This window comes from Schistosoma mansoni, chromosome 1 (assembly GCF_000237925.1).
Source record: "Schistosoma mansoni strain Puerto Rico chromosome 1, complete genome".
Taxonomy (NCBI): domain Eukaryota; kingdom Metazoa; phylum Platyhelminthes; class Trematoda; order Strigeidida; family Schistosomatidae; genus Schistosoma; species Schistosoma mansoni.
In genome coordinates, this window is record NC_031495.1 from 61,226,011 (window position 1) to 61,247,718 (window position 21,708).

General features: G+C 37.4%; 1 protein-coding gene across 1 annotated transcript; it reads left to right on the forward strand.

Moving 5' to 3' along the window:
- Positions 1-17,630: 17,630 nt before the first annotated feature.
- Smp_179090 (hypothetical protein) lies at positions 17,631-20,041 on the forward strand (the record flags this gene model as incomplete). Its single annotated transcript, XM_018795096.1, has 2 exons — positions 17,631-17,928; positions 20,031-20,041. The coding sequence occupies 2 exons, from the start codon at positions 17,631-17,633 to the stop codon at positions 20,039-20,041; spliced, it is 309 nt and encodes a 102-aa protein (XP_018649443.1).
- Between the last annotated feature and the right edge of the window lie 1,667 nt (positions 20,042-21,708).

Below are 21,708 nucleotides of genomic sequence, written 5' to 3' on the forward strand. Positions count from 1 at the left end.
AAGTTTATTCGTTGAGATTATAATTTATAGTTGACCTTTGAGCAATGATAAAATGCCCACCTACATAATAGGGTTAAATGAGAGTTATGAATTAATGAGGAATTAAGAGTGGAAATTAAAATTGGACGTTAGGGCCAGCAACCAGACTTAGTGTTTTCATCACGCACTGGCATCAGCCATAATGCCAAAATGTTATTTAGCCAAATGGATAATGAATTTGGTGCAAAAATCCAACGTTCGTTGACGTGAGTCTGTTCGGTTGGTTCATAAGTCATAGTTTCTGCGAAATGCGACTGGAAACCCGGAAATTTCCACATACTTAGAGGAAACTCTGGAAGGTTTAGAAAAATTTGGGGGTTTCATCAATATTTCTACCAATTTCGGGGAAATCTATTGAATCTGATTCACAAAGCCCCAGAATTTTCTTTGTACATAGATGATTACAAACAAACCTATTTTTATATCGATTGACTCTTATTTTCCACAAACAATCAGGCGTGGCCATTCGGAATTAAGGCCTGGACACTTTTTAGCCTCATATACATAACACATGAACCCAGGCTTTATTATTCGCGGACTGACCGCATCTAGCCCCAGATTACTGTTTAATGAGAATGCACAAATAAAATGTGATTCCAATGAATTTTCTTTAAAACTTAATTAAGTAGTTTCTCCAGTTCCAACGTAGTAACCAGATAAAACATTGAGATGACGTCACCATTTCTGAAAGTTACAGATTGGTCACACTGTCATGAATTCGGGGAAACCTAGTGGTTTGCCCCAAACTTTAGAAAACTATGTTTATGCGGGAAACAATAAACAAATATTTTTCGAACTACGTGAAGTCTGCGAAATGGACTGCAAATAAAAGGGAAATACGTTTACGTACAGATAAAATTCTGGAAATATCTCTGAAACCTTGGGAAGATTTTAGGGTTTTCCCTAAAATAATCAGAACTTTTGGGGATTTGTCAAATAAATTTAGCAAACTTCTTCAAAGTTGGTGGAAACTCTCTGTAACTATTCCACAAGGTCAGGAAAGTGGGATAATTTAACAGAATGTTGAACTTTATCCAGAAGCTATCTTTCATGATCAAATCGCAATGTGAGACAGACATACAAGACTCACATTGGAGTTACGTAGTTGAAGTACACTTGAAAGATGGATATCTATATTACGTATAGAGGAAACAAGTTTCGACCTTCAGTTTGAAAAAGCACAAGGTCAGTCTTCAGTAATAAGGATAAGAGGTCTAGTGACCTATTTTAATCCTTGCAGTTTGTTACACTGTGGAGGTCCAATCTCGTCTTGAATATATCAACAGAAGGTGCTGATATTACGTGTTCTGGTAGAGAATTCCAGTAATTCACTATTCGGTGCGAGAAACGAAACTCCAGACGTAGACGATTTGATCTCGGTTTTTGAACTTTCTTTGAATGTCCTCTCAAATGATCAGCCCTAGACGGGAGGAAAAGATAGGACATGTTAGTACCAAGGTTATCGTTCAGGATACGATATGCCAATATTAGATCACCCCATATTCGCCGGTAAGATAACGGAAATAAGTTGAGGTGTCTCAGTCTGTCTTCATAAGATAGGCTAGATAGGCCTTTTACCATTTTTGTCCCGCGGCGTTGGACTCGTTCCAACATATCCGCCTCATATTTGAAACAAGGACTCGCTGCTTCAATCCCATATTCCAAATGTGGCCGTACGAAAGTTGGGTATAATAATCTTGAGGATACCACGGATATTCTAGTTTTACAACTAGCAACCAGTAGTATCTTTTATAATCGATCGTTCCCAGTCGAATAGAAACCAGAAGTCAGACGAGGAGAGGTAGGAAAGATATATTTGATACGTTACCAGTATATCGAGGAACCTTTACTATAAGCTGGCTAATGAACGTAGGAGCTGTGTCCCACGCTGTGTTGCAACGTGATCTGGTGCGGATGCATGACCGAAAGCCTCCAGCTAAACAAGTCCACTTAAACAACGTGGTCAGCATCCAATGTCGAACACTTAATGAGCTATTGATTTTGGGGAATTATTTGCAGCTACAGATCACTCCCCCCCTAGTGAGGTAGTGATGCCCCTAAGACGTGACCAGCCAGAAGTTTAAACCCAACGACTTTGTCGTTGGTAAACACTCTTCTGATAGCTTGCTTCGTTTAGCAGCGTCTGGTCGTCTTTCCTTAAACTATGGGACCAAAATGTACAACATAGCAATAAAGAAATATAGTACAATGAAAATTTCGGTTCCTTGCGAAACTTCGTCGTTCCTTTCCAGCCGTCCTGGAAAAGAGGAAAAATAAGACGTGTGAGTGCATGTCGAAAATACACTCGTACTTGCGTAAGGACACAAGATGAGCGGAAAAAAATAAACTAATACACTTACAAACAGCGTAAAAGCGATCGGAAAAAAAAGGTTTTTTTGGGGTTTTTTTTATATATAAAAAAAATATATATACGCTCAAAAAAAAATAAAAATGTTTTGTTTTTTATATAAATAAACAAAATGAGCATATTAAAAAAAATTTTTCATAATAAACTATGAAATGGTAATCCAAGATAAAGCTTATGTCCTACGTGCAATATTCGTTAAGATGTTCTGGAAATCTTACCCGTCTTCCAGAACGCGTTGTTTTAGGTTTATCTATCGACGTTGACGAAGTATCAAGTTGTGTGTCGGTTGTCGTGTAGGGTACTACGAGTGTAGTAGCTGTGTCGTTTGCTTGTACCGAAGGAAAATCGACGTAGCTAGGGTTTCCTTCTAAGTACGCTGCTTTTAGGCGATCGATACTGATGCTATCGTTCGTACCGTTCTTATCGACTACATAGTACTTAAGTTCGCGTTGAAGAACTTTAAAGGGTCCTTCGTATGCTGATTCAAGGGGTCGTCGATGTGAGTCTCGACGAACGAAGACGTGTGTACTATGTCGTAAGTCAGGTTGAACGAAAACATCAGTTGATTGAGGTCGAGTGTGAGCAGGTTTAACTGAACGCATAGCGTTTGTAAGCCTACTCGTGTAAGAGTTTAGATCCATGTTCAATGAAGAAGCTGAAGGATCCACGAATTCTCCTGGGAGTCGGAGTGTCGTTCCGTAAACGAGTTGAGATGCAGTGTATCCAATGTCAGCTTTCACTGCATTGCGGATACCCAGCAAGACGAGTGGAAGAGCGTCTGTCCACTGTGAAACGTTTGAAGCTGATAATGAAGCTTTTAATTGTCGATGAAAACGTTCTGCCAACCCGTTTGCTTGTGGGTGGTAGGCGGTCGTTCGGAAGCGCGTGATTCCTAATAGTGAGGTCAGACAACGGAAAAGTCCAGATTCGAATTGGCGTCCGCGGTCTGTAGTGATGGTTGAAGGGCAGCCGAAATTTGCTACCCATCGTTCGACGAAAGCGCGGGCCACGGTTTCAGCAGTAATTTCCTTAATCGGTACTGCTTCTGGCCATCGAGTAAAACGGTCTACGCATGTTAAGAGATATGAGTATCCGTTCGAGTCGGGTAAGGGTCCTACCAAATCTAGATGGACGTGGTCGAAACGAGCGTCAGGAGTTTTGAAAGAGCCTAAGGGACATTTGTTGTGTCTTACGACCTTAGCTTTCTGACAGCTAACACAGGAGCGTGCCCACTCCCTCACGTCTTTATTCATGCCAGGCCAGCAAAAGCGTTCGGCTATAAGTTTGACTGTTGCACGAGCACCTGGATGAGAAAGATTGTGCAACGTATTGAAGACGTTGCGGCGATAATGTTTTGGTACTATTGGACGATCCCTACCCGTAGATGTGTCACAGAGTAAGGTTTCCTTACTTGTTCCCATCTGCTTAATACTTAGTTTAAGAGTTGTCGAGGATAACTCATGCTGAAGATCAATATCTTCTCTTTGAATCTGAGCGAGTTTAAGAAGGTCGATTCCTTGGAAACTGTTCAAGGAACTTATTCGAGACAAGGCGTCTGCGACTACATTGTTAGCTCCAGAAATGTGTTGTATGTTTGAAGTAAACTGCGAAATGTAGTCGAGTTGTTGAGACTCTCGCGGTGAGTACTTGTCTGAAGATGAATTTAAAGAGAAGGTAAGAGGTTTGTGATCGGTAAAAAGCGTGAATTCTCTTCCTTCGATGGAATGTTGGAAATGCCGTACAGCACAATACATAGCTAGGAGTTCCCTACCGAACGTGCTGTACCTAGATTCCGCGTCTAACAACCGTCTCGAGAAAAATCCTAAAGGTTGCCACGAGTTGTTAACCCATTGTTGTAAGACTCCTCCGATTGCTGAGTCGGATGCGTCTATGGCGATACTAATGGGCGCTTGAGTGTCCTGGTGAGCAAGCAGGGTTGCCTTTGCGATGTGTTCCTTAACTGTGGAGAATGCTTTACGGGCTATGTCGTCTAAACTAATTGATTTCGCATTTCCACGAAGCTGATCGGTTAACGGTTTCATAAGGGATGCGCACTTGGGTATGAACCGTCTGTAGAAACTTACAAGTCCGTTAAAAGTTCGTAACTGCTTGATCGTGGTCGGTTCTGGGTAATCCAGAATGGCCGCCACTTTGCTCCTAAGGGGTCGGATGCCTTGAGCATCAATGGTGTGTTCTAAGAAGTCTAAGGAGTTGGTTCCGATTTCTGAATGTTGACAGTAATGCCATGCCATTGGAGTCGATCGAAAACAATGTCCAGATGCTTGAGATGCGATTCTCTGTCCGGACTTGCTATTAGACAGTCATCAACATACGCATGTACGAAGTTGAGACCTCGGAAGACGTCGTCTATAAACCTTTGGGAGGTTTGAGCCGCATTTCTTAAACCAAAAGGCATTCGTAGAAATTCGTAAAGACCGAAAGGAGTGATGATGGCGGTTTTCGGAATGTCGTCAGTTGCCATCGGTATTTGGTTATAAGCTTTAACCAAGTCGATTTTCGAAAAGACAGTCAATCATTGCTGTCCTTTTTAGGGACCATGTGCGATGGGGATGCCCATGGACTATTCGATGGTCGAATTATCCCTAGGTCCATCATGTGGTCGAATTCGTTTTTAGCTAACCTAAGCTTCTCGGGAGCGAGTCTTCGGGCTTTCGAGAATACAGGTGGTTCTGTAGTCGAGATGTGATGTGTAACATTGCTGGTTACACAAGGTAATTTCGATTGCGATTGGTATATCCCGGGGTATTTGTCGAGTACTGATTGCTACAAGGGGTCCATTGTGTGCTTAATCGTGACTGGGGATAACCTGCAACCAGAGCAAGGAGTTACGCAAACAGGTAACTTAGTGTTTCCGTCTATTAACCTTCATGAGCGTGTGTTGATGAGTAGATTGTGGTATTGTAACAGATCTATACCAATGATTGGCATAGAGACATCTGCGACAACGAAAATCCAGTGTATGGGTTTGCGTAAACCCACGTTAAGGTAGACGTACCTTTTACCGTATGTAGCGATCGGCTTTCCGTTTGCCGCCTGTAAACTTAAAACAGACTCGTGAAGTCTGTCGTTGGAGTTCGCGGGAAGAACGCTAACTTCTGCGCCGGTGTTGACGAGGTAGCGAACTTTCGTAGTCACATCCGTGACGTATAACAGACGGCTATGTTCGCCGGCTACGGTTGCCGTTAACGCGTGCCGGCTTGGAAGTTTCCCGAACTGCTTTTCGTGTCACTCGATTTTGAGGTCGGATAATTGCATGGTTTCCTGCAATTTCTGGAAGACTTACCGTACTGGTTATGATACCAGCACCAGTCGGGATTGTCTGTCTCTCGTGGTCGAGAGCCAGATCGCCTACGTGAGACACTTCTACGCGGGGTTTTTGACCGACTACGGTCATTACGAACTCTAAGATATCGTGTAAGTGTGTGACATAGTTCGGTGATGTCGTTCGGGGTCGTTTGAGGTTTTTCTTTGACTGAAAAAACCTCGGCCTTAGAAAATTTGGTGATTTCCAAGATTCGATCGGCAGATGCAGCTAGTTCATCTATGGCATTGTTTTGAAATGAAACAAGCACTGCCTGCACCTGTTGAGGGAGTTTAGACAAGAAAAGTTGTCGAAATAGGCCATCATCGAAAGTTCGTTGGCCGATAACCTCTCTCATTCTTAGCAACATGTCTGTCGCAGAACCATGTTGCAAGTCGATGTTATGGAAGAGTTGGTCTAACCGTTGTCGGTCGGTTAGGTCTCCACGTTTTAGAATCGAACATTTGAGAGTTTCTTAAGGTTCAGGAACATCACTAGTAAACATACTAGGTGTTACGTACCTGTTAAACTCGCGCGGTAACGCCTTAACTACCGCGAGGAATCGTGTGCGCAAGTCCGTGATTCCATGCATGCAAAAATCAGCTTCTGCGTAGCAAAACCAGGACTCGATATTGTCGGGCCAAAATGGCGTTAACTGAATCGAAATAGGGGGAATAGACTTTAACTTAAAAACCTTGGGTGAGTGTTCCGTCATAATAATATAGATAACGAAAAGTGTCTAATTAAAATATATGCGGGAAAAAAAATTTTCGCGAAAAAAACAGTATATCACAAAATATAAAATTCAAATAAACAATAACAATGAATAATAATATTCCAAGATGGAACAGACTCACAGTATATTGGCTTGGTGTACCAGATCACGTCGGTTTCACCACTGAGGATACCACGGATATTCTAGTTTTACAACTAGCAACCAGTAGTATCTTCTATAATCGATCGTTCCCAGTCGAATAGAAACCAGAAGTCAGACGAGGAGAGGTAGGAAAGATATATTTGATACGTTACCAGTATATCGAGGAACCTTTACTATAAGCTGGCTAATGAACGTAGGAGCTGTGTCCCACGCTGTGTTGCAACGTGATCTGGTGCGGATGCATGACCGAAAGCCTCCAGCTAAACAAGTCCACTTAAACAACGTGGTCAGCATCCAATGTCGAACACTTAATGAGCTATTGATTTTGGGGAATTATTTACAGCTACAATCTAAACATTTCCCCATCCAGATACCGGAAAGATCTACGAATAGACCATAATGCCCTATAGCCTTTTGCAGCAGCAGCCTTACAGTGACTGGTTGTTTTGAGATCATTACTTAGTATGACTCCTAAATCTTTATAGTTTCTTACTTTTGGCAATACTAGTCCACATATTGTGTAGTGATACGAATCATCGTAGTTATTTAATTGCATCACAACACTTTTATTAGGGTTTACTTCTAGTGACCACCCATTCATCCATGCCACTAATGAGTTAAGATCTTCCTGTAAAACTATTCTGTCTGACATACTATATATGGGTCTCCAAATCTTAATGTCATCGGCGAATAGTAGGACGGATGACTTAGCTATAGCTGGTAATTCATTTATATAAAGTAAAAAGAGAAGAGGACCGAAAATTGTGCCTTGGGGGACTCCACTTTTTACTAGTTCCCACGATGGGAGAGCCCCATTTACTCTTACCGTTTGTCTCCTTTCATGAAGAAAGTCACTTATCCAGTCTATGACTGCATAATGAATTCCAAAACTTTCTAGTCTTAATTTAAGACCAGAATGGGAAACCTTATCAAAGGCTTTACTTAGATCTATGAAAGTGACATCTACAGGAATATGGCGATCTTTTGCCTCAGCCCGATCTTCTCTTGCAATGAGAAGATTTGTCAAACATGATAGACCTTTTCGAAAACCATGTTGTTCCTTTGACAAGAGACCATATCTTTCCACGTAGTTTATAACAGCCATCCTAATAATTTTTTCCATTAGCTTTACAACTGCACTAGTTAAGCTGACGGGTCGATAGTTACTAACTAAATCCCTACTCCCAGCCTTGTACACCGGACTGATTATTGCGTCTTTCCAGTCTCTGAGCAATCTGGACTGCCTCAGGGACATATCAAACAGTATCGCTTAGGGTTCAGCAATAACATCTGAGAAGGCTTTCATAATCCGAGGATGAATATCATCAGGACCACTAGACTTATCAGGTTTGAGATGCTGAAGTAGGCTTAAAACAGTTTCTTTCTTAATAACTACAGGGTCCATCAACACGTCGCCACAATCACAATGAATAGGTGATCGTTCCTCATTATTGGTAGAAAAAACTTTACTGAAATATTCCGAAAAAGCTTCCGCTTTTTCGGTATCATTTCTTGCCAAACTTAACGGATTTTCTTGTATCAAAAGTGATGGTATTCCATCACTTCTCTGAGTTCGCCTCTTTATATACGAGAATAACCGTTTTGGACTATGTTTGCGATCCCTAAGCAATTGTTTTTCGTATAACCGTCTGGTCCTACTAATTAACGCTTTACAAGTATTTCTAATCTTACAATAACTAGATCTGTACTTATATAAGAACTCTCGTCTAAATTAGAACGAATAGTTTCACAGTATTTGAGCGCCGAGTTGATGTAAGACATTAAATAGGAATAATATATTTGTAAAATCTCAGCGAATGAATTTGTAGTAAATCCAACGTTTCGCCTGGCAATCTGGTCCAAGCTTTTTCAAGGAATTATAATCAAACATTAAAATTATCGAATATAAATAGGTACATGGTTCTCCGAGTTCATTATACACTGAATAGGTCATCCAATCAATGTTAACAAAAAGTCTAAACTAGGTATGTTTAAGAGATATGTGATGTGAAGTGATGAGTGTTCATATAACATATTGTGATGTGAAGTGATGAGTGTTCATATAATATATTGTATAGAAAAACGTAAGAGGTGAGAGGCGAAAATTACATTCACATTATATATTGTCTCTTATCAGTGAATTTATAAGGAAACATACAATTTGTAATATATATGATATGAATCATATCTGTCACAGTATGTATAACATGAAGATAATTAAACAAAATAAAAATAAAATATAAAGGTGAAATTTGAAGATCGTAATTTTTGACTGTATGTATGTGTCATATTTAATGTTCCAATGAATTGTTTAACAAATTCCGATAAGACAACAGATTAGAATCATTGAGTGTAAAATGTTGTCATTTTAGATGATACGAATTAGATAAAAAACATTAAGGAGTTCAGGTTGTTACTTATTAATGATTAGCTGCCATGGCACTGCTAATTGTATTCCATCCCTCCTATTAATATTGTTTGGATTAGCCCATATGTATAAGGCTTCAGCTGTTTGTCTTTCCTTGTAAGAATTAAAAGCTTTTTGAAGGATTCTTGTGCCATCGAAATCAATTGTATGACCTGATTCTATCGAATGTAATGCTATCGCTGATTTGTTCTCCAATTTCCTTACATCATCTGAGGATTTAGGAATATGTTTCAAACATTGTTTGTGTTCCTTCACCCTCACATTCAGTTGTCTTGATGTTTCACCTACATACGTTGCATTACAGTCACTACATTTGATTTCATAGACACAATTTTGTTGTTCTTCTTTATGTATTGGATCTTTAATTCTTACTAATTTTGATCTTAGAGTATTGTTTGTTCGAAAAAATACTCTTATATTTTGATTATTTAAGATTCTTCGAATATCTTCCGAAATTCCTTTCCGATATGGGATCACCACTGTGTTAACCCATTCCTTTTTCTGTAATCTTTTTGTATTAACAATGTCATCTTTTCTTTCAATCTTAATTATTCTTTTAATAAAATCTTTTGGATAATTGTTCATAATTAGGGTAGATGTAATTAAATTTATTTCCGTTTTCATATCATTTGGTTCAGTGACAAGTTTTTGAGCTCTTGTAATCATATTTTTGACTACTGTCACTTTGGTTGAGTGTGGATCTGTACTGTTCTAAGCCAGTAGAGATGAACATGTTCCAGTGTTTTTTTCTACGCCTAAGAAGTTTCTTAACTTCTTTATTTATCCACGGTGGACTATTGTTCGGTCTACGTGGTACCAAGTATGGTATGAACGGGGACGTGACTGCACTAAACTTGCCTTTAAATACAGACCACGCCTCGTCAACTGATGAGCTAGTATCTACCGACCAATCTATCTTAGTAGCACAATCCTGAATGGCTGGTATGTTAGCTCTCCATATGTTTGGGCAAGGCTTAATCTGATCGTATATCATATCGCTAGCTCTAAACGTGAATGATAAAACAGCGTGATTGCTATTTACTAACGGGGGAAGAATATTTAGGTTGGCAATATCTTCAGTCTCATGGGTAATTACCAAGTCCAACAGAGAAGAACCTTGGTTTACACCAAAACGTGTAGGTTTGGATACATGTTGTACTAATGCAAGTTCCATTACTGTCTCCAAGAGCCTGCTATCAAATGAGTTTATAGAGCATTTCGTGGTCATCTCAGTCCAACTAATGTCAGGTGCATTAAAGTCTCCTAATATCAAGCATCTGTTATTTGCACTCCATAGCCGAATGTGTTCTAAAATAAAGTCATCAGCTAAGCAGATTGGGCTGCGATAGATGACACCGAGTGCAAATGTACAAAATCCGACAATGAGCTCACAGCTAATGACTTCAGTAGTTCCACTATCATGGGATTCGCAAACGGAGGAGCGGATATTTATACTATTGGCTATGTATAGAAGGACGCCACCTCCTTTCCTGCATCTATGTCTATCACTTCTTAAACTATGATATCCGGATAATTCTGGGGTGAAATCGAAGTCATGGACTAACCAATTTTCCGTCACAGCTACAATGAGTGGCCTTAATTTGTCCACTAATGCTCCTAGCTCGTAGAATTTATGTCTTAGACTACGGGCGTTGGCATATAAAACTCCTAGGGAGAACGACCTATCCACACAGGCCTTGGTAGCATTCGCTTCCAAGACCTGACTATTCGAAAACCCACCAATCGGAGATTTTCTTCACCATTCTGTCAACGGGTTTCTAGTTCAGCTAGTGCCGTCTTCCTTTTTATTCTATCTTCAAGAGACACATCCGGTCTAATTCGAATGTCAGAGTTGTCGTGACTTCGAGCGTTACTTAACAGAAGATTACGTTGTTTCTCCGACCCTAAGATTACCTTAAGGAGTCTACACAGTCGGGGTAGAACACTATCATCGGCCCTTTTACCTATTCTAACTAATTTTTTGACCTGAACACCTTTAGTGTTATCTGGTAATATGCTACGGATATATTCTCCGAGCCTCTCTAAGTCATGGGTGTCTAACCTTAGGATGTGGATCGTTAGACTCTGGCAATTTACTCACAATAATATTCGATGATATTAAATTCCTCTCAGTCGCACTAGGATGATGTTTTGCCGTTCTATCAGAGTGCGATAGTGCATTGAGTGACTCAGACTGTGAGGTCCTCAATGACTTGTCAACCAAGTGTGCTTTATCTTTAGCTTTTTTTCCTTTTTTTTTCGTCCTTACTGCGGTCCATTTTTCGTCATCCAGGTCATTTCAGAATCAGATTTCAGATTTGTGTAGTAAGGACAAAAGGCCTACGACCAATGTTATTCCTTTACTGGTATGCTTCTGTGCGCGTCCGGTCTTCTGTTGAATGAGTTAACTGAAGGTGCGGACACCACTGCTTCAGGTAACAGGTTCCAAGAGTTGATGACTCGGTATGAAAACCTTTATGCCACGGGTATTTTATTCGTTCTTGACTTTTCTACTCAGTTGCAATATCCTTTGAGATTTACCGATCTAGTGGGAACAAAAAGAGAGAATACATTAGGTCCACAATCATTTCTCAGTGTTCTATACATCAAAATAAGATCACCTCTTAATCTACTATGGGACAGAGTAAAGAGGTCTAGCTTATCAAGCCGCTCTTTGTAGGGTAAACCACGGAGCTCTGGAATCGCACGGGTAGCTGCCCTTTGTGCCTTTTTCAGGATATCCGAGTCACCCTTTAAACAGGGGACTTCAGACTGAACGCAGTTCTCAACCTTTTTTCTTTTGTATCCCCAAAGTTCATGTGGACACACATTGCCGCGTTGATAAGCATTAGCCACTCTTTAGACCAGTTAGTCACATTATTTAAGTTTACCTAAAGAGCACATGCATCTACGTCTCCAGCTATTACTCGCCAGATTTTTATATCGTCAGCGTATAATAACAGTGGGGACTCTACCATACTTGAGAGAACATTTACATACAGTATAAAAAGTGAAAAAAACCAGGGCAGAACCTTGAGGTACTCCACTATGTACTGGTCTCTAGGTGGAGCACTTGGAGTTTATTTTTACTTTCCGTGTACGACCTCCTAGGAAATCCTTAAGGCATTTTAAGAGTGGTCCGGTATTACCAAGATTTTCTAACTTCATTAGCAGTCTATTTGCTGACACCTATCAAAAGCCTTACTGAAGTCTACGTAGACAGCATCCACTGATTTTCCGTCATCTAGAGCCTTTTTCCAGTGCTCCTTTGCTATAAGGAGGTTCGTTGTTCAAGATGAACCCTTCCTAAAACCATGCAGTTCGCTGTTTGGCAGGCTATTGGTTTCCATAAATGTCATTATGGTATTTTTGACTATTCTTTCCAGTATTTTAACTGTTACACTGGTGAGGCTGACAGGTCTGCAGTTCGATGGAAGTTGTTTTGGTCCTGTTTTATGTATGAGAGTCACGATTGCATCCTTCCAGTCCGTGGGTAACACACCTTGGTCAAGTGACATATTGAATATCACAGTCAGTGAGGCTGTGATATATTGTACAATATGTCTCAGGATTACGGTGTGTAATTCATCGGGGTTTGTTGACTTTTCCTTATGTACGGTGCTAATAGTCTTAAGCACATCGCTTTGATCAAAGTCCACAGTGAGCAGACAGTTTGTTGGCTTTGTAGTTGGGTTTGGTTTTTCGTTTAGATGAGGTTCTTGAGTGAAAACGTTTCCGAAATAGTTTGCTATAGCCTTTGCTTTTTCTTGATCGTCCTCTATTAATTCAGACCCATTCCTTTCCTCAATTAGGTTGGGAATCTAATGCTGCATCACTGTTTCGTAATTTATATATGAGAATATTCTCTTACGTTGGTTTAGTGCACATTGTGCAAACTACATTTCATACTTCTTCTGAGATTCACAGATTTTAATTATGCACATGTTTCTTACCGATCTGTAGCGTTCCATTGTACTCGCTGTGCCATGGCCGATGACTACATTATAACATTTCTTCTTTTGTCTTAGTAAACGTTGAATATCCGAGCCCATCCAGAGATGGCCGTGTTTCTTCTACTTTGATACTGTCCATAGCATGTATGGTTGAGTTACTGGATTGTATAACTACCTGGAATGAGTTCATGCCTCTCTTACTGATGCCGTTTAATCAATTTTCCAGTTTTCGGCCGATGCTGCAGAGTTGATAGTTTCTATACGTTGAAACGAGCCGGCGCAATTGTTTGACAAGCCATCTCAGCCATGAATTTGAATAATATGACTGCATGGCCACTTATCTCTAGTGATGGGAGGAAAGTCATCCGACCGACGTCATCGCCGTATGTGAAGCCTAAACTCAAAAAAGAAGAGGAGTTTCTTAAATCATATCTGGTTGGATTTCTAATATGATGGAATAAAGCGAGTGCAATTGAGGTTTCTAACACTTTGCAATCAATTTGAAAATCCTTAAGGACGAGGTTACCCTCACCGTTTCGGTTGCACTCGTTTATTTCCACTTCTGCAGCTCGTCTCAGCTAGGCTGAGATTCTCACGGACGTATATTCCGGATCCAATCAGCTTACGCGAGTTACCTAGAATTAGGTTCCTTTCTTCAACCGTGTCCAGTGCTTCTAGGTTTTCCATGGTGGTCTAGCTTCAATCGACTCATGACCTTAACCATATAAATTTGCTAAAATCTCTACAAAACTCCCTTGTGATAATTCTCATAGGTAAATTCGCATCTCATGGGGTCTCAAACACTTTGCTTGCTTGGTTTGATTCCTTCCTCAGCAACCGACATCAAATAGTTAACATTAACTCCTCATTGTCGAACGCTGTCCCTGTTAGAAGTGGTGTAATACAAGGTAGTGTCTTAGGCACCTTGCTCTTTTGAGTTTTTATCAGCGATATTTGTGAGTGCTTTTGTGCTGGTAGGCCCCTTTTGAACGCAGATGATCTTAAAGTAGAGTATTCATTTTCTCCTTATGTGCTGAACAATATTCAAAATTGCATCAGCATGGAGCTTAACTAGGTGGCACAGTGGTGCTCAAAATGGCAGCTGGGGCTTAATACAGCTAAATGTGGATGGATATGCTTCGGTGATACATCATTCAATTTAGATCTTACCATGAATGGTGAAGTGTTATCTAAGTCACATACAGTAGTAGACTTAGGTACTCCTACGACCTGTCGTTTACAGAACAGATATTGAAACAAACTTCCAAGTCTCAACGTCTTATAGGTTACATGACACGAAACCTTTTTTAACATTGAAGTTTGTGTTCGACCACTCCTTGAATACTGAACGTGTATTCTTGGTAGTTAGGACATACGGGATAAATTAAGGCTAGAATCAGTACAGAGACTATTTGCACTTCGTATTCTTTGAACTGATTGTGCCTTGACTTACAATTTTAGATGTGATAAACTTGGGCTCGACCCCTTATGGGAGAGGAGACTCAGGCTAGATCTTATCTCTTACTTCAAAATACATAATAAATTATCCTTTACATCCAACCAAGCAATTCAATGTGCAGAACTTCTCATTACAACACACGTAACTGCTTGTCACCAGCGAAACAAACATATTCTAAATCATCTCTCTATATGAACTACTTTACCTGTAAAATTTCTAGACTGGAATAATCTTCCACAATCTATCCGTACGATAAAATCTACCTCATTGTTTGTTCGCTGCATTGATGTATACTGCTCCTCGTAAAATGCATTAAATGTTCTAGCGCTTGTAAGTGTATCTTACTCCACAAGTGAGATTATAGGAACTTTAAATGTTTAACCACTTACCAGCTGTCACCGTACCTTAACACTGCCCCTAGCAACCTTAACTTATCTGAATAATATCTAACATAAACAGTGGTAAACCTGACCGACATATTTTGGGAGTCATTGCTTTGTTGTTCCGTGCTCTCTGTTTTCATCTTACTTTCTCTAGTTGTAGATAATGATCAATAATTCGTTTTTGCACAAGAAATAGCCTTAAAAGACACTGTTCATAGATCATCAGGTTATCCACTTAAGAATAAATTAAAAGTTCCCCGCTGATGCATTGAATTGTCGTGATACATGTCATAAATAAACTACTTAACAATTATTGAACTAGCAAACTGAAAGCAATCTTATATCACATGTTTGTTCTCTACATCTAATGTTACTATTTATATCAAACTGATCATGCCTGTTAACTAGTGTGAATTCTGTAATTATTATTTTCAGAATATGTATATATATTACTTCTTAGTGCTCCATAAATCAATATCAGATCACCTCTTAATCTTAGGTATTACATGATAGGATGTTGTAAAGGTAAATAAATCCCCGAAATCAGTGGCTGTGTGAGTCATCGACAATAGATGCTGACCACATAGGTTTTAATGAACTCACTTAGCTGAAGGCGCTCGGTCACGCATCCGCACCAGATCACGAGTGGGTAAGCCGTGATTCACATCTCCTGCAACCACTAATCAACTTAGATTAGTCACTAATCAATATATCGATATTGTATCAAACATATCTTAGAACCTCTTCGTTTCCGACTTTTGATTTCACTGAGTTGGTACGTTTCTATTATAAAAGGTGTTACTCGTTAAGGTGTTGTCAAACTCCGAATATTTGTGGCATCTCTAACGGCGAGTCCGACGTAATTTGGTACACCAAACAGCAAACTGTGAGTCTGTAGCTTTTCGGAACATTACATATCATATTTTTACTTAAATTTTTATAGATTATGATAATGTGTTCATACTTTTGGCTATTTTTTATCTCGTTCATTACTATACTATATACTATACTAAATATTAATGTATTGAACTAATGATTTTATGTTAAAAAAACGAGGTCAATAGATTCATCTGCAGACCCATCATTTGGTATTCGTTTAGTTAGTCATATCAAGACCACAACTAAAGAATCAGAAGGAAAATAAGAAACACAAAAAGTGATAGCACAGTCAGATTAAATAAACCAAGAAAAGATAATAATGTAAGGAATAAGGGAGTTAATACATAGCTCCGACTCAGTAAGTGTTAAAAATTTCTCCATGGTCTAAATAATCTATTGTTTAACGCATCTATAGCGTGTATCCTACAAAGATGATCATCATAACTATTATATTGTAACATTTTATATCAGATAGTGAAACATCACCTGTTGATTTTCACTTATTACATGCCATTCATGTATTTTTATTTCTTTATTTAAGGGTATGTTTATTGTTTAACATGATGACTACAATCTTCTTTATAATCATGACAATTACTGAACAACAGTGATCTCAAGTGTAAAGATCAGAAATGTGAAAATGAATAATATTACAATTGTTTTAGTCTATATAACTTGTTTGCTAAATATAAAACTGAACGGTAAACACCTGATGTTCTCTTTGCTATAGTTACCTGGTTTAATGAAACATTTCAGCATATATATAAATGAATGTGGACAACTTGTCACTCATACCTTAAGTTACTTACGCCTGTTACTCCCAATGGAGCATAGGCCGACTTATATACTTTAAGGAAAATATTAATTTAATCACACTATTGTTGTTCATTTAAATTTCTCAATCCATCATTTAATGTTAAAGAAATGACAGACATATTGAAATTCAATATTCATTTTGATGTTTATTTTAATCTTCTGTCTATCTTCCTTTTAAGTAAAGAAGAATAAATTGGTTGTATATTTAAAACAATATTCTATCCAAATATATTTCCATATTGCTTAAACTAATTTTACAATAATAAAAACAGAGTATATAAATTAAATATCATTATTAATCTCCCCTATTCATGATTCATTCACTTCGCATTCATCTCTCCTTATTACGTCTTACTCATTTCTCACACAATTTAGTCTTCCACTTGATCGAATTGTAATTGCACTACCGTCATATCTCTCTCACGTTATCTGATCCATATTTATATTCTGATCATAGATCTTAAATCTTCACTTAACATATATACAGATTCAAGTCAACATTACCACTTTTATTCTATTTGGTTTGACAATCCTAAATATACATGCATTAAACAATGTACTTTACCTTTAACCTGGCCATTTTTTTTCGGATTATTAATTTGAATATATATGAATTGTAGAACCTAAAGAGAGAATTCATTGAATAGAATATTCTTCGTTCAAATATTAGTCTTTTAATATAACGGGGATCTTTAAACGTCATATATATCGTACAGTGTAACTGCATTAACAGCAATAAATATCTAATTGAGATTTTTCTAATATTCAAAGATGTTTTTTCTTTATGCCAAAAGTTCTAACCTACATATTAGTCATACAATAGGAAGAATGATATATTTGTAAAATCTCAACGAAGTGAACTTGAAGTAAATCCAACCTTTCGTCTGACAATCTGATCCAAGCTTTTTCAAAGAAAGTTCTTATATACATATTAATCTATTTATATAATGTTACTATTTATTATCATTTTTATTTATTCTATAAACTATTTCATTTTATATACAAATGAATCATTTATTATTATTGATGATGGTATATTACGTAATTTTTGTCAAGCTAATGATGTCTGTAATCAATTGAATACAATTCATGAAAAATATTTTTTAATGGGTTTAAATTATCCACAATTGTTACCAGGTAAAAATTATACAAATAAAATATTTTGGACAAGTATTGTGTATTTATTACCGGAAATAATTAAAACATCAAATACTAAAATGATATTACGTGATGCCAACCCTAACCCTAACAGTAATAATAATAATAATACAACTATAATAGTAGATAAACAATCCTTAGTCAGTCCATCTGGTATTTTACATTTTACAAATACAATTAAATTACAATCCAACTTATTAACAATCAAAAAAAATTATTCTATTGTATGTGAATTATCATTAAAAGGTATACAAATGATGACAAGATTTAAATATCAATCATTTACAAAATTATTCAATTTTAATTATTTAAATAACAATCCAAAATTTGATTCTTGTTATAATCAAATTCGAGCGGCTAGTTTAAATGAATGTTTATACAAGTAAATTTTAATTATTATTATTATTAATATATAAAATGAATTGAAGGAGATTGTTTCACTTTATAATAATTATTATCCTTATATTTTTTCAACAGATAAATAGTATGTTTTAATAGTTGAAATCATGAGTCAATTGAAGCTAGACAACTAAACAACCTATGGAAAACCTGGAAGTACTATCGGTTAAGTGCTCTGGAGCGAGACTGGTAGGTCCTGGGTTCAAATCTCGCGAGTTGCAGGATCGTGGATTCATTTTGCTGAGGAGTCCCATAGTAGGACGAAACGGCCGTCCAGTGCGTCCAGGTTTTCCATGGTGGTCTAGCTTCAATTGACTCATGATTTCAACAATGAGAATAAGTATAATCAAGAGTTTGAAAATCTCCCAATTTTTTTAAAATCCACCTTGCTAATAAGCGTGAATCAACAGATAACAACAATCAATAGTGACCTTATAGTAGTCTTTGAAAATGTAACACCATTCAAACAGTTGTATAACTACAAATGAATTACTACGCTGAATATTTTGATCCTGGATGTATTATTCGATCATGTTTTTTGTTTGTTGTTTTTTGGTAATTTCCGTCAGCAGTAAGAATTCACATCAACTATTTGATCCACTTCATAACAATAAGATTTCCAGCTTCCATCAAACGTTTTTAATATTTAATCCATTGTGCTAATCAAAAGATACTGGGTATTGAAAGACTAATACTAGTCTTTTAATATGATGGGGATCTTTAAATGATATTGGGTATTGTTTATATTCATAAATTACATACAATTGGGAACTTTTGAATGAATTTTGTATTTTGAAATTTGTGCGATATTATAGTAATTATTTATCAATAAATTAAACAGATTATAGATACGAATCTATATATATGCTTGGTTAGGGAAAATTAACATTTAATTGAATGTCCATTCAACTTTATTTGTGAGATTTTCATTTAAGTTTGTTTCTTATTATACTACTTAAACAATCCGGCTGACGAGTCCCAAATAGGACGAAACGCGCGTCCTGGATTCCACTGCTAACCACTATCCATCTTTGCTTACCATGCTTGTGAATTTAGGCTATATAGAGGCAATACGCACTGTATGCACATATGCCAATTAGAGACTGACCAGTTGCAGTCCTAAAAACATCAATGGGAAGATCCAAACAAACAATACTAAGTAAATTTCTACTTATAAATAGTTTATTTGCGTATTACAAAAAAACTTTATACTGTCTGAAGATAACCTACTATACAAACAAACAATAAATAAAGAGCTATAAAAATAAACTACATAGCACTGGATAGTTTTTACTCAAACGATATGATGCTGACATAGAGATCTGTAGACTGTGCACTTACTCTCATACAAAGCCATGGATACATACTGATAATACACTCTAATCTATGATGAAACATGTATTCCTTGCTCCATACTATATGAAACTGTGACAGAAATTATTGATTGAATAAAATAATTTACAAATTTTATATAGTTGAGATCATGACTCAATTGAAGCTAGACCACCATGAAAAACCTGGAAGTATTGGACGGCCGTTTCGTCCTATTTTGGGACTACTTAGAGGTGTTCAACCACGATCTCGCCTCGTGAGATTCGAACCCAAGACATATCAGTTTCGCGCGCGAGCGCTTAACCTCTAGACCACTGAGCGAGCCGGCATCCAATGGATGGTGTTAATGTTTAACTTCAACCGATCCACGAAATTGAGCAACCATTCACCAATGTCTTCAGTGAGTTGATATCTCACAACAGACCTGGTTGAACTCCTTTGGTTACTGCTTCTCACTAGAACTCCAGGAAATATCTCATGGAGCCAGTCACTAGTGAACATGTGATTATAGATCAGAAGGGGTTTTGTGAAGATTTTAGTAATTTTATATAGTCGAGATCATGAGTCAATTAAAGCTATTATCATAAAATTTCTTTTTTTTACTTCTTTTTAAAAAGGTGTTCCATGACGGAAGAATGTCGAATGATTTATTATTCTAAAGAAAAACATGTCTGTGTTCAAATGTTGCATGTTTATGCTTTATTACCAACAATATTTTCACGTTATTCAATTGCTTGGGAAAGTTATATCAAACAAATTGTTTAATATTGTTTTATTTCACTTGATGTTGTTTACTTGTATCTTCCCATTGTTAGGACTAAACGCCCGTCCTGGATTCCACTGCTAGCCACTATCCATCTTTGTTCATAATGATTGTTTTATTTCATTTATAATTTATATCATATTTCATATTACCGTACAAATTACATGTATTTTAATTAAGACAGTATATTTTTTAAATGTTACTTTGCTTATAAAGCTTGTGACTTCAGGCAATATCGAAGCAGTCCGCATAGGATGCACATATGCCAACAAGAGACTGATCAATTGCAGTCGAAAATAATAATGGGGAGATACAAGTAAACAACGAGTGAATATAAATGATACCGTTTGTAAAATGATTTTTATTAATGTCAATAAAAAAGGGGTTAAATTACCAGTCAATAAATGCTTTATCAATGTTAACATACAGAATGTCAAAATCATGTTGCAACAATTCAGATCTAGTTTGAATATGTATGTATGTGGCTATCAAAACTCAGTAGCTGAGCGGATAACGCGATGGCGTTTGAAGCGACAGGTACTGGGTTTGAGTCCCAGAGTGAACATCAACTCTGAGATGCAAGTACATCCAGCTGATGAGTCCCAAATAGGACGAAACGCGCGTCCTGGATTCCACTGCTAACCACTATCCATCTTTGCTTACCATGCTTGTGAATTTAGGCTATATAGAGGCAATACGCACAGTATGCGCACATGCCAATTAGAGACTAATCAGTTGCAGTCCTAATCATCGATGGGAAGATTCAAACACACAATACTAAGTGCATATATATATGTTTGTTGTAAGACCTAAGGATCCCGATATTCACTTTATATTAAGTTAATAAATGTATAATTTTGCTGAGTTTAAAAGAACTAGAACAATATATCTGTTTTGTATTCAACGGTTTCCCATTTGAAGCCAATATGTAACGAAAATTAACATGAAATCAAACTAGTGTTTACTATCAACCAACTAAACTTAAACATATATCTATCGAAAGACTAATATTTAAATGAAGAATGTTCTTCTCGATAAATTCTCTTCAGGTTTTACAATTACATAATGAAATTAATAATCCGAAAATATGGCCAGATTAAAGGTAAAGTACATCGTTAATGTCGTGCAAGAGTTATTACTCGACTGCACCATGAAGGTGAGTTTCAAGTTCAACGGAGAAGTATATAGACAAACAGATGGCGCTACAATGGGTTCACCTCTAGGCCCTATACTGGCTGATATTTTTCTGGTCAAACTAGAAAATCGTCCACTGAAAAGGATTATTTAAAACTTCAAATTTTACTGTAGATATATAGATGACACGTTCATCCTCTGTAAAGATAATACATCACAGAAACACGTTCTCTGGCAGTTTAACGAAGTGCATTCAGCCATTCAGTTTACATCTGAAGAAGAGAGTGATGGTCGAATAGCCTTTTTGGACGTTCTTTTAACTAAGAGAGCGGTTGGTTCGTTAAAGAGACACTTAAACAGAAAAAAATACTTGGACTGGGCAGTATACGCATTTCTTT